Source organism: Camelus dromedarius, chromosome 2 (assembly GCF_036321535.1).
Source record: "Camelus dromedarius isolate mCamDro1 chromosome 2, mCamDro1.pat, whole genome shotgun sequence".
NCBI classification, from domain to species: domain Eukaryota; kingdom Metazoa; phylum Chordata; class Mammalia; order Artiodactyla; family Camelidae; genus Camelus; species Camelus dromedarius.
Window position 1 is genome coordinate 42,613,793 of NC_087437.1, and position 14,625 is coordinate 42,628,417.

The 14,625-nt window shown below is 36.8% G+C and overlaps 1 protein-coding gene across 1 annotated transcript in view; it reads right to left on the reverse strand.

Annotated features, from left to right (window-relative positions):
* Positions 1-14,625, reverse strand: part of SPATA16 (spermatogenesis associated 16) — a 181,081-nt gene that overhangs the window by 49,270 nt on the left and 117,186 nt on the right. Inside the window, exon 5 of the mRNA XM_010976277.2 lies at positions 4,936-5,083. Within this exon, the coding sequence (XP_010974579.2) occupies positions 4,936-5,083 (148 nt within the window). The remainder of the gene's footprint in view (positions 1-4,935; positions 5,084-14,625) is intronic.

Sequence of the window (14,625 nt, forward strand, 5' to 3'; positions counted from 1 at the left end):
TTACTTTATTATTATTAAAATACAACCATGCAAGAATAAGAACTATACAGAATTGCATTATTTCATTGGAATATATGAATAAAAATCTCAAGCAAAATCTTTATAAATGAAAACATCATAATTCTGGAGCTGGTGAATTATTATTTGTTTTATATACCCTGACTACTCTGCATGAATCAAACTGGATTTTTCCTTAAATAAGAAAAATGGATAGCTATACTGCTAAAAATTCAGAAAAATTTTTTCTCCATGAAACATAATGCAATATAGCTCTATTATAATATGGCTTTAAGATTTTGGTGGGTCTTACCACATCCCCAAAATAGCAAAGAATGCACAGTAAATTCCTGAGGATATATAAGCCTGGTTGTCTCACGATTTGATTTGAAATTTTAACCCTCCCTTATCAGTCTTGTAGAAGTTATAGGGGCAGTATGGTCCTAGTGCCTGCCACTGAGGGTGAAGTGGGTTTTTCTCATAATAAATCATTGAATTTATTTGGTCCATTTAATACATTTATAATATTTAGACCTACATGCATTTCAAAATGAATTTATTTTTACAGTTTTTTTCCCTTTGCATCTGTTTTTCCTGTGGAAATCCCTGACAAGGACGAACATGAATTAGGGGCTACCTAGGAAGAATATGCTGCCTGGGGCATCTCTGTTGTGAACATTCTTCCTGCTCGTCACCACCACCTCTGCCAGCTATTGCTGGGCTCACGGCATTGTCACGTGACCAAGGAGTAATGAACTCAATACTCTCAAGGCTTGATGAAGGTGACCTGGATTTGGGCAGAGTTTCTGAGCTGGAGGTTTGTCTGCCAACCTCTGCTGGAAGAATTAAATGTGTTAGTCTCCAAGTTTTAATGATAATACCTACTTATCCAGCAGAACTTTGATAGGTAGACTTTCCATCCAACATCTTCAAGGTACAGATCTTATGACTTTCATCTGTTGATTGTTTGTTTAGATGATTTCTGTAATTCTTACTTACGGCCTTAATTTCTCTTGCTTCAATGAAGACTACACAATTGTGTTCTGTCTCCCATGGGACATCAGCATCTCTTGTGAAACAGTGCCCCCTTTCTGTGAGTGGGTACAAACACATATGAGACCATCCACCTGTAGTTGTCCAAGGAAGGATGAGATGGTAGAAGAGAAGGTACACAGACTCTGTTTCTGAGGATGAATTGTACTGCATATGGAGGAGTGTTTACCCATCCTCCACTGAATTCTCATGAATTTATTGTGTACATTGTAGATGGAGTAGGACACTGCCTACTTGTTAGGATGTAAGGCAGTGTATTAGAGTAAAGCTACTTGATTTAACAAAGAAATCCCAAATCTCAGATCTAAAATAAGAGAATTTTGGTTTTTTGTTCATATTGGTATTCAGTGGGTTGCCTTCCACATGGTCATTTAGGGATCCAAGCTTCTTTTGTCTTGTAGCTTCTTTAGTTCCATGGTCCTACCCACTCAGTCATTGGCTAGGGAGAGTTCTTCATGGTAGAGGTTTATGGGCTAGGCCTGGGAATGGCATATGTTATTTCTGTCCACATCTCATTGGCCATTACTGAGTCATGAGCTTCATCTAACTGTAAAGGAAGCTGGCAGTGTATTCTAATTACATGCACTGGGGGAAAAGAAAATAGTTTGGTAAACAATTAGCTAGTCTTTGCCACTTTCAGAGGCTTTCTTGTACCCCCAAACTGTTTCCTCCTCCATCATTCTTTTAATTAGAATAAGCCTTCCATTCCACAATTAGAGCTTAGGTTTTAATTGAAATATTCTCTATAAGAGAGGAAATACATAATCCAGTTTCCATCCTGAAATACAAATTACTAAGGTCATATTCTTTCTTAGAAGCAGGTATATTCTAGCACTACCTAGTATAGTGCCTGGAATATATGTGGTCAATAAATAATCGATGAACAGATGAATAGACTATCCATCTCCATTGTACATTCTCTTCTTGACCTGAGGATCTTGGATTCTGGAGCGTGGAGAAAGGAGAGGAGAAATGGCAGAATAACAGCAAGTTGGAGAGAGGGTTAAAACCACTTCCAGTCTCCAGTGGAGCAGAGGGGATTTCTAGAGTAAGATCCAGAAGGTGATTGGATTCACAAGCCAGCACTCTGGCAGGGAGGGACTCCCAGAGAGTGGCTCTAGTTTGGGTCAGCTTGTATGGTTGGGGTGGTTCTTACACATTTAAGAAGAATCTACAGCCAAGAGGAAGCATGGGGAACTCTTGCGGGTCCCCTTGGGTCCCCTCATGTGTTAGATAAAGGAGCCCATCAGATTCTGCTCAGCCTGACAGAGCTGTCTCAAGCGGCACTAACCATGGGATCAGTGGGTATGCTTGAGCTCTGAAAGTTGAAACAAGGCAAGGGGGAGAAGAAAATCCTGTGTGGAAAGGGGTAAAAAGCTGGTGAATTTGATTAGATAGTAACTGAAGGCAGACTAAATTTTAGAAATGACTGGATGGGATTGAGTCAAATCCTCTGGGGTGGAATAGAATATATTTTGGGCTCTGGGCAGACCAAAGTTGAATATGGGTAGGTTAAAAAAAGTCTCATGTTTGCACACATTCCTTGTGTGATTGTCCAGGCACCCTGTGCATGACTGTTTGTTGAAATAAATAAGTCAATAAATTTTTGGCAGCCTAGAAGCTTCTTAAATTCTATCTACAAGGCAGGTAAAAGAAGAATCTTAGGTTTGGGGTCATGCCAACGAAACAAGGTCACTCTTCTAGGCCTTATCTCTCCTCGTGTGACTTACATTCTAGCTACTTTTGTCTACTGATGCCCGCCCTAATCACCAGTCTGTATGTCCTGTGAGAAATATCCTGAAGCTAAAGACCACATTTGACTTGCCCCCTTCCTCACCTTGGAATTGCCTGGGGGGAAAGGAAACCATACCACTAAGATTTGCACATACAGTTAATAACAGTAGTTTCACCATCATTCCAGCAGTGGCTTTGGAAAGAGACCCTTTAATCATTTGCAACAGAGGCAAATAATGTCATCAATGCAATGGCCTGTTAGCGCAAAGTACCCATTCTACAGAGCAAAGAACCTAACCAGTCCTACTGAAATGTGAAATTCTAGATTGCCTTCTCTACCTCCCGTTCTCCTTCAGAAGCTGTGTCTTTCCTCTCTCCCTTTTCATGTAACATTGTCACACTCCAGTAATTCTTAAATAACAGAAACAATTATTAGTAACTTATAATTATCTTCTCTTCCAACGTATAAGATCCTTTAGCATGAATCATCTTGCCAATGGATCATAACTCATCTTGATGACAGGTTTGATGGAGTTACATGAGACACGAATCTGACTCGTTACTGTTATTATTGTTTTTAAACCCTCACTGGAAACAGTGCTTCCTAAGTATTGATTAATCTTCACGACTTCTCTGTGAAGTAGGTTAAATATAACTAAACTTGATTCTACCAGTAGAGGAATTGGGAAACTGGTGATCTCCTCAATGAATCTCTTCATTACCAATGTATCTGACAGTAGATAAGGAAAGAGCTGAATCTGATTAATTTTCCATGACACTAGATAGACATAATTTTTGTGTGCTGTTATGCCACTCCCCCCCAAAAAAATCCTGAAGATAAGCATGATAAAATGATAAGTGATCTGTAACAATTAGCAAAAAAAATCTGAGTTGGGAAACATTTTTATCTACTTCCTTACAAAATGCTCCAACTAAGTAAATTAGCCTCAGTGGTCATCACAGGATGCATGTGCTTTCTTCTCTTCACTTTTTCTGCCTTCAGATTTTCATTGTTTCTTAGGGATTCACTATTCAGTCATCACTTGATTATCTTTAATATCTTTGCTTTGAAGAGCTTGAGGCATTGTGGAAAAAATAAAGACTCTATAGGACTTAAATTTAATACTTCTGTCACATCTCTGCTTCTATCAGAAGGAAATAGTGTAGCTCGATGCAAGGACATGGGTTCAAATTCAAGACTTGCTGCCACTGATTTGTTGATTTCCTGTGTATCTTTGGAAAAGCTGTTTATTTTCTCTGGTTGCTATTTTCTTGCTTCTAAATGAGAATCATCTTACTCACTTCAAAAGTTATGGGAGTAACAGGAGATATAATAAATGTCGATTGCCTGGCATCTTAAAAGTTATCACTAATGGAATGTATTATTAATCATACAATTCAGTGATCTGGCCCCAAAACCCTGACAAAAGAAATGAAGGGGTCTTAATAGGAGGATGTGGTAATAAGCATGTGCATTTCGAGATTTTGCTTAACATGGTAGTCATTGTTGATTGGCTCTTAAGTTAGTATAAGGAAATCCTTGTCTCAGAATAACCATTGTATTATAGTAGTAGATATAGTAGATAGTAAAAAGTATTCTGGAATGAATGAAAAAAAGCAAGTGGCTTCCAAAGACAGAAAGAGGGAAAAAGGACGATACCAGTGTTGTGTTCTCTATGTACACTTGGCTATCCAGATCCCATTTGGATACCAGGGCCCCAAGAACATAAAAGAAGAGGGAGGTTTAAGGTGTGAGATAGATGGAAGAAGGAAAGTAGAAAGAGCAGGCACTGGAGGGAAAAGAAATCCATCTTCAGGAAACTGCTATAGTCACCTAGTTTACTGATGAAGGATATGGGGAAAGGTGACATTTTACCACAGGTTATTCCTTCATGTTTTATAATCTTAGAATTTCTAGGTTTTTTTTACCTCTCCTCTTAAAAAAAGAAACACGATGGCACAAGGAATATTGTGCTAGACCTGTAGGGCTTGCCCTATAGAAAACCTTAAAATAACTTCCCAGTTCGACTCATCAGATTAAAACAGTGTATCCCTGAAACTGAAATAATAGACAAAACCTCCAGAAATGGCCTATATTGGTTTTTATGGAAATGGAGTGTCAGCTGATACCTTGAAGGCATTGAGTCTTACCTGTGTAGATATAGTCCACATATGCAGGATGAGTTTTTGTGAAAACCTCTTTTACTTTTTCTATTTTATCAGCTCTGATTTTTGTTGCAAATGGTGTGTACATAACCGAGAAAGATTCCGTTCTGGTGATGGCTTCTTCAATCATGGCCTGAGAGGAAGCAAACAACCAATTTGGCATCAATAACAATACATGACTTTTTAAGAATGTAAAAAAATATAATTACCTTTATGGATGACTTAAAAATCTATATACTGCACTGCAAAGATAACATATTTTGGTCTTGACTATTCATTAGAATAAAATTTTAATTAGTTCTGGAAATCCTATTTCATATTAAGAAAACCAATTAAAGGAGGAAAAGTTTGTAAGCAGACACCTCTAAACTGAGCTTGCTTGAAGGTAAAAATAAAAATTCTATTTCCTGAGTTGTCATTTTTAACTTGATTTTAAAATTCGAATTCTTAAGTCTAACATAATTACCTTATGAACAAACACTGTAGAGCAATTTGTACTTTAAAAAACTAGTTGAAATATCTAGATTGTAAGTATTATCTATAAATAACATGGCTAACTAGACAAACTATATATTTTCTTTCTTCCAATACCTGGCAAAGCCTTTAGGTATTAAAAAAAAAAATTGTTTCTCAACTTCCTCCCAGCAAAACTTCCTTTTCCTCCAGATCACAAGAGCCATTTGGGATGAATTCAGCTATTTAAGAATTTCTTTAAATTTTCTTTGCTCATCTACAGTATCTTACTTGATAAAGCCTGCTGTCACTCTGAGCTTCCTGTTTTAACTTGGTCCATTAGTATTTGAAACAGACCAAAAGGAAATTTATGTGAAATTTTAAAAGGAATTTATTCCTTTCTACAACGTTTCCTTCTAACGAGGGTTGAACATTGGATAAAAAGTGGAAGTGTCTACTATCTATAGTCATCTCATTTTTCTGAAAATAGCATATTATAAAAATCCATATTTATTTATAGGAATACATTTTTTCACAGACAACTGAGTGCCAATAACCAATAAGAAAAAATAATAGATTTGAACTTTCCAACAAAGAAAAACATCATTTAACACACAGCAATTTATATTATTACTGGCAAGGTATTTTGGAAAGAAGTTTTAAACTAATATTAAAAGCCGTAAGGAGTTGATTTTAAACTGGAAGGCTGATTTAACTTGTTGATTACTTACTTCATTCCTCAGTGACTTTGATGGCTCATGATCCATTTTCTAATTTCTAATTTAAACTTGTTGAGGGACAAATTTCTGATGGCTGAGGGAAAGAACTTACACTGCCCACAACAGTGTCCTTTGCAGGTGTGAGGAACCAGAGGGGGAACAAAGCGTACAATTTTGACACCAAAGTCAGAGCCAGCACTTAGCTAGAGGTAGTGATGGGTTATGCAGCGATGGTTGTGAGTGTGCAGCTGGGCTTGATGCTGAGTGCCGGGTGCTATTTGGAAGGATGAACAAGGACGATGCATGCAGCAGGTCTGGCATTCAGAGATGTGAATTAAGAACTTAAGCTATTTAGGTACCAGGTTCCAGTCTTCCAGCAAAAATAAAGATCCTTTATATGACATGGAATATTTTTTCCAGCTTGGTGCTTACATATGTTCATTGCTGGAACGAATTCTGGGATGGCCTGTCCAGACCAAAAGAGTAAATAGTCATACCTGGATGTGTGTTGAGTGAGGGACCGAAGAAGGAAGCTGCTCTGGACCTTGGTTCTAAGGTCACAATCTTACTTTACTGCCTTTTGTAAGCTGTTAGTTCTTGTATTAGTTTGCTAGGGTTGCCATATGAAAGTATCACAGACTGAGTGGCTTAAATAACAGGAATTAATTTTCTCATAGTTCCAGAGGTATCTGCAGGGTTGATTTCTTCTTAGACCTCTCTCTTTAGCTTGTAGATCTCCTGTGTCTTTGCAAGGTGTTTCCTCTGTGTGTGTCTGTATTCTACTCTCCTCTTATAAGGATACCAGTCATATTGGATTGAGTCTCACTTAAAGACCTCAATTTTACCTTAATTACCTCTTTAAAAACTCTATTTGCAAATACAATCACAATCTGCATCTTGGGATTAGGACTTCAGCCTATAAATTTTTTAGGGGAACATGATTCAACCCATAATACTTCCTAACACTCAAATAGGGGGCAGGTGGGTCATATCTCAGGTGGGTCATATTTCAGTGGTAGATCCTAGGTTCAATCCTGGTATCTCCATTAAAAAATAATAACTTTTCTGATGGTCTCTCTGAATATCTTGGGGAAGGGTATTTTGCCTTAAATTCTGGATCAAAAACTTCAGTGAAGTTATTTAACCCTCTAGTTTGCTTCCAGAAAGATATTAAGGGTATCCCAGTAAGGCCAGGACAGAAGAAAAACAGTCTCTCTATCCCATTTCTTTTACAGCTGCTGGCAGCATAAGTGACTGCTGGCAGGATCACTTTGCTAAGCCACCTCACAGCAGGGCAGAAAGACTGATGCCCAAGAGCCTACATCAGCTTTTTTGCATGTGGCAAAAGTGTGGGCTTTGTGTGGCAGCCTGATTTGCTCGTTTACGACATTGTGCTCTTGGCTTGATGCTGAAGGCGTGGCATCCAGGCTTCCACGGGGCTCTCCGCTGAGGAGGGTATGTGCTGGAGCATGGCCTCCCTCTCTTCCCACTCAGAGCCAATAGAAATGGGGTTCTTCTGTGGCTTCTGCCCTCAATCCTGAAGATGATTAAGGAAGTAGGTGAGTAAGCAGAGTGTGTATACAAGAATAGGGATTGGATTCTCCACTGAAGATACCTTCTCAAAGGAAATTGTTACAGCCCCAAGAAGAAATACTGCAACATAGAGTAGACGTGAAAATACAGATTATCTTTGCTCCAGATCCTGACACATCCTCGCTATGTTTTAATATATTAATATTTTTGTTTTTCTAGAGATAGACAATCTTGAGACTTTGAACCTGTCTCACATTGCTCTTATAAAGGAAAGGAGTAATATTATAAATAAATAAGTATATATATTCATGTATATTTAAATATTTCTGGTACATTATTGAATAACTCATTAGTGAATCGATTTAGAAAAAATTAGCTTTAAAATATTTATTACATTATAATTATAAATGTTATAATATTTATTATTTAAAATAGTGGGAATTTTGGACTGCTTTTGGCCGGACAACAAAATATCAGGTTTTCATCTTGTGATGGTAATAATTTGATAATTTAGAATTGGGCTTGTCTTTCATGAAGAGTCCAATATACACAGATTGAAATTTTAAAATATAAAGATTTTAAAAGCTGGAATGTTTTGTAATAATCAGAGACGTTAAAATAAAAATTTTAATTTCCCTTTCTTCATCAAAGATTTTCCTTGATTTTGAAAATAAATTAAGTGTCCAGATGAGAAATTGCAGCTTGTAACAAGTAAGCCATGCTAAAAACGAAAGTTTCAAATGATAGTTTTCAATTTGACAAAAATTTTCTGCAGTTGAGGCGTTCTTTCCCAGTGCATGACATTTCTCTGGTGTCAATAAATGTTGCACGTGTGCAGAGAATGGGGAAAACAATCAGTCCACGTGTCCTGTTGTTAAGCGTACACTGTTATTAATTATGCTTTCTTTGCTGCTACACAAACATAAACTTTGAAATTAGGTGTTTGCATTTGGGGGTCCTAATAACTCTCTATTATTTTCCTCATGTTTATCACGTTTTAAAGCTTATTGTTACATGAACCAAGAGTGTATGTGGGAAACTCATTTCCTCTGCAGACAGTAACATAATAATTTCTCCTTATACTTTAGCTAATCAAAAGAACCCTTTGCTCCCTCAGAAATCAACTTCCCAGGATAACTATGTAACAAGAAAGACTATGTGTGGGAGAGACAGGTGAGAGGATCAAGAGTAAAGGGAAGCAATCAAAGTACAGGGAAAAGATGACTAGCAAAAGAGAAAAAAAATCAGATTTATCTTCCTCTTCTAAACCTAAGGTGGGTGGTTCTTCCTGGTAAATTTTTAAGAGCAGTCAAAGTGCCCAGGATAAATCTTGCAGTAACCATAAACCTCAAACATTTTCAGGATGATAGGATTATGACATTTTTTTCCTTATCTTTTTGCTGGAGGCTTTGGATAAATTGTGACCTTTAAACTGTGTGTCCAGTGTTGGTGGTTCAGTGAGTAGAATTCCTGTCACAACTAATTAGAAAATGTGATAAAATTATTACAGATTATTATCAAATTATTCCTTTAATGCTCCCAATATCAGGGTTGACCATAATTGCAGTAAATTGCTTCACTTACAAGATTAGATCTGGAAAGAACCTTGGGAATTTTCCAGCTCAATTCGTTGAATTGGAGATGACTTAAATGACTTGGAGAGGCAGAAGTGACTTTTCTAAGGATTAATGGCTTTTTAATTCTATAGAATTTAAAATTAGAGTCTCAAATATTGTATTTCACTTTCTCTTTTGAAAATTAGGGCTTTACCTCCTGGGTTTTACCCTCCTATTTAAAAGCAGTCATAATAAATATTATTTTAAACTCTAAAGTATTTCATTTACTTTAGTTGTGCGGTGCACATGAGTGCTGTAGGATTTTAGAACACGTCTGTCTGTGTGTCCTGGGCACTTGGTTGGGCATGTTCCCTTGCAGTTAGGTGTGGCCATGTGGGCCAGTGGAATGTAGGCAGGAATGATGTTCTTCCCAGGGTTAGCACATAAAACCTCCCCTAGTGTGATCTCTTATTTTCTTTCCTTATCAGCTGCCTAAAGAGGGAGGACTCCCAGGACATGGAGGAAGGCGTAGCTACAGGATGGAAGGAATATGGGTTCTCCTGTTGCTGACTGGAGGAGGACCAACCAGCAACACCCACATTGGACTGCAGTGTGAGTGAGAAATCAGCCTTTATTGTTTTAACTTACTGATATTTTGGAGTTATTGTAGCAGTTAGTCTACCTTAATACATAAACAATAATAAGGGAAAATTGGAATCTTCCCCATAATCCATTTTTCCCCACTAAGCTTTATGTATTATTTTAAAAAATAAAGAAAAAGATGGTATTTTAAAATAAAATAACTTCCCATTTAGCAGTGTGATAAATGCTTTTAATCCTCCTAAAGTTCATCTAAGTGAGTAGTACTATTGGATGAATATTATGATTGTATTGTTTTATCTTCAGAGTTAACATTATTACATTCAAAGGAAGCACTGCTATACTTTCAACCGATAAATGGTTGAGATGGGAACCTTTAGTCCTTAGTGGTCAATATGGCTCTTTATCATTAATGATAAATTTTGAATGATGATTAGAATTTTCTAGAAAATGGAAAAATAAAAAATTTGAGCAATATTTTCCAATTTTGATCCTTTTAAACATATCGGGATTTAATTTGAAAGATTTCAGTTTTCTTTGAAATTTAGATTCAACCTAATGAGCAGATTTCCCTAAAGAGCAGACCATACCTGAGACTTACTTATAAACCTCTTCATAATATCATTTATGCAATAGCCAAGATTGACATTTTAACGATGATTTTATTAATATAATATGTCAGAATAAAATATGTAATAATTGATTGTTTGCCCCTGCCTTCATGATCGACATTTTAATGCTGAAATATTGCCTTGGATTTACCAGAGTTCTTTTATTAAGCAACCTTCACTATAAGTTCTGTATTTTTCTAATATAAGGAAAGATTTGTCAGCTGTGCCATTACATTTATTAGCCCAGTGGTGTGAAAATTATAAATATCTCCATGCAGTTTAAATCAAGATATTTAATTTTTACTTGCATTTTCTGGAAATTAACCAAATATTGTACAGACAGGTTACTTGTACCAAGGTAAGCAAATTTTTAATAGCTATTTTGAGTTCTTTACTTTGCAACCTATCCTGTTTAAAAACAGTCATGGTAAATACCATTTTAAATTCTAAAGTATTTAATTTACCTTAGTTTTGCAGTGTATGTGAGTGCTATAGAATTTTGGAACATATACATGTGTGTGTGTGTCCATATATTTTGTGTGTGTGTGTGTGTGTGTGTGTGTGTGTGTGTCTGTGTCTGCGCGCGTGCGCACGTGCACTCCAGGGTTCACTATCCAGTCTGATTAGGATTAGGGTTAAGGTTGTGATTATATACTTCCATTAGCTGAATAACTTCAGCATTTAATGCCCCAAATTTACTCTGTATTAATTTTTAATCATTTATATTTTGTAGCACAATTTTATTTCCATGTCCCTTCAGCATGGAACTAAAGAGATGGAAGGGGGCTCAGGTATTATTTTAAAATCACTCAACTGTTACCAAGGAAATGAGACTTGTTAGTTCTGGTGAGTCACATGAGGTCAGAAAATTAAGAGACAGAAGCAAGACAAGAACACAAGTCTTCTAAGCCAGTACTTTGTCTTACACTGAATTTTTATCGTAATTAAATTGTATAATATCAAATATTACTTTCCTCTTTCTTTTTCCATGATTATCTTATCCCTGTCTTCAAAGACAAGAAAAATTTGACTTTAATGCTAAAAAAGAAACAAATAGGCCACATCAAAACTAAACCAGGTCAAGATCCCCTCATTACAGTAATCCTAACACAAAACAGAATATTCATCCTTCACACCTACTGGCCACAATAAGACTGTTTTGTCCACTGGCTGCTCATTAGATTTAGGATATGCTATCATTTAGCATGCCTGTCTCAAAGAGAAATATTTACAAAAATTAAATGAAAGGCTCCTTGATAGGGGAAGTTAATAATGTGCTTGGGTTGGTCTAGCTTATTTAATGGCAAAGCACATATAATTTATAAATAGAATTTAAAGTGTGTTCTTGTTCTAAAGACCCTGAATAATTTTATGCTTGCACATTAGAGAAACACCAACAGATAGAAACTCAGAACTACAAGTCTGGGTTTCAGCAGCCTCCAGACTCTTTAGGATCCCACAGAGCTTTCATTCTTGATGACTTAAAATGAATCACCAAAAGGTATCACAGGAATACGTAGCTGCTTTACTGGTAATTATTTCATAAGCACAACTGGGTATTGCTAATGAGCTTTAGCCTCTGTGTTCAGTGGTAAATGTCAACGCAGTTTGAACCCTTTTTTGTCATTGTACATTTCATCTCTATGCTTCATTTAGTTTTACAAAAGTAGGTATTCCTTTCCTTAATGGTAAGTATGTTATTTCTGATTGTATTTCTTGACTGGTGCTTTTAGATTGGGTGTGGCTTGCTGGTACACACAGTAGATTTAATGGTAAGATTGGGACAAGAACTCGGTAACTGGGTTCCCAGACTTGTACTGTTTTTTCCACCAAGAGTTTGTCTTATCTCTTGGGTTACTACGTAAGATGACTTTGAGTGGAAAACTCAAGGTGCCCTTGAAAAAAGTGTGTATTGGAGAAGAGGTTGAAAGAGTCCAAGGATGTTTAATTTGGAGACAAGACTTAGGTTGTACGGACTAACTGTTACCAGAGAGGAACCTGCGCTTGTACTCTGCCTGTGTAGGTTTTGTTGATAATTTACTGATAAATCTGGAAAACTCATTAATTAATTAAATGTGTTCACTGTGCATTGGCAAAGTGCTATAGATATATTATTTTGTTTATTTGTTAAGGCAACACTGGAAAACAAGCATTATTATCCCACTTAACAAATGAGAAAACCTCAGTCTTTATCTATTACAAGATGTAGGAGGTCTCATGGCTGCTTAGTGACCGAGCTGGGATTCAAGTCAGTTTTATATCAGTCGGAGCCTTGTCCTCTGAGCCATTTATGCCACGCGGACTCATAAATGAGGTCGATAGCCCTGTTCAGCCCTAAGACGGGATTACAAATATAAGAATCCTTAGCAGGAGGAAAAAAGTTCTAATAGATAGAGCCTTCCAGCGAGAGAACTGGTCATTTTGGAAGCAAGTAGCTCCATGGCCCTGGTGGTGCGCAGACCAAAGAGGGGTGTTGATCTATCTGGAAGCCAGTGAAAGGGGCTACTGTGCTGTGTAGAAATGTGCCTATAGTGCTAGAGTCCATTACTCAAAGTTTGTCCTTGGTGTACACCTACCTCCCCGGAATTTCTTTTCTCCCTCAAGTTTCAATCTTGCCTAGACACCAGATACCTCTTCTTTTTCTTCCTATGTCTTTCATTTGCCTTTAATTAATCTTTTCTGGGCTGTAGCTCCTTACCGAGGACTTTGTATTTTAGAAGGCAACGGGTTACAGGAGAATGATATTATGGGGCAAATGTCCCCCTATAAATACCTTCCCGTCATCAAGATGTCTCAGAAGGGGGATAATTGCTACTGAGAAATGTAACAGGCTTGTCAGAGTGTGTATATAAAAAAGTGTATACATACACATGCACGCACACATGCACATACACTCTGTGACAACAAAAACACATGACAACTTCAAGTGATACGAAATGAAATGAAATGCTGTCTTCAAGAGACCTGCCACGCTACTTCCAGGTTATCTGTCGAGTCTCTAGTTTTATCTCTGATTTGTGTCTTATATGTGAATGTTAAAGCAGGCCCACCTCCACCTGATAAAGAATAAATAAAATGAAGACTTTCCATGCTAATTATGATGTTTTCCATCCCTTTAGGTTTGGGCTTGAAATAGTCCTCCCAAAGTCTTCTGGAGGTTTATTACTGTCTTTTGTACGTTGCTGAGTCCTAGTTTAGACCGTGCCATATAAAATAGCACCTGTACTTTCTTGGATAAAAATAGGTTAGGTTAACAGTTACTTTATGATCCTGAAAAAAAGTTAACCATACTGCATGTTAGAAGTTGATATTTAAAATGCCAAGGTCTCATTATTTGGAAGAGGGGAGATTATGAAAAAGAAGTGATTCCACCAGGAACTATGGCACAGGAAGGGTAGGCAATCTTAAAAAATTAGTGAGGAAAATACAATCGTATGACTTCAAGAAAAGAGGAGAATTGATTTTTAATTGGTGTGCAATACCACTGAAAGAATGGCTGAATATAAATAAAAACATTAAAAGCTTTGAGCTTTACTGATTATCTTATACCTGGGTGCACACAGCTTAAAATATTTCATGATTTCATGGAATAGTTATTCCACATCTCCAACTGCTAAAAAAAAAAGTGACCTCAATTTCTCTGCAAGGTTGTAAATCAATAACCCATAAAAAATCTATGGGAAATATAAAAGATAACCATAAACCTCTCTAAATTTGGTTTTGCTCGTAACAATTTTTGATTTTCGGATGCAAACAAAAACAAAGAAGGAATCAACAAGTTCACAAATTTAAACTGGAAGGCAAGCCTCTATGTGAACAAAATAACCTCATGGCAACCTAGCAGAATAGCCACAGGACTTCTGGGAGTCAAGTGGCTAGACCTAAATTTGTTGAAGTAAAAGAAGGCTCGGATTGCCTTAGATCTCGGAAACCCACATCATTTTCAAATGAGAAAAAAAGAAAAAGAAATTTAGAAGTAACTTTTTTTTTTCTCCCTTGAGAACTGTCGGAAACCCAAAAAGCTTTTTAGGAAGGGGAAAAAAAGAAAAGGAAAAGCTGACTCTATTTAATAATCACCTATGGTTATTACTGCAAAACTGAACCAGCACCATGAAAAAAATATATATATATTTCTGAAGAAGAGTATTAAGTAGCTATTTCTCAGGAGTGGGTGAGGATTAATTTTCTTGCCTGCGGTGACGC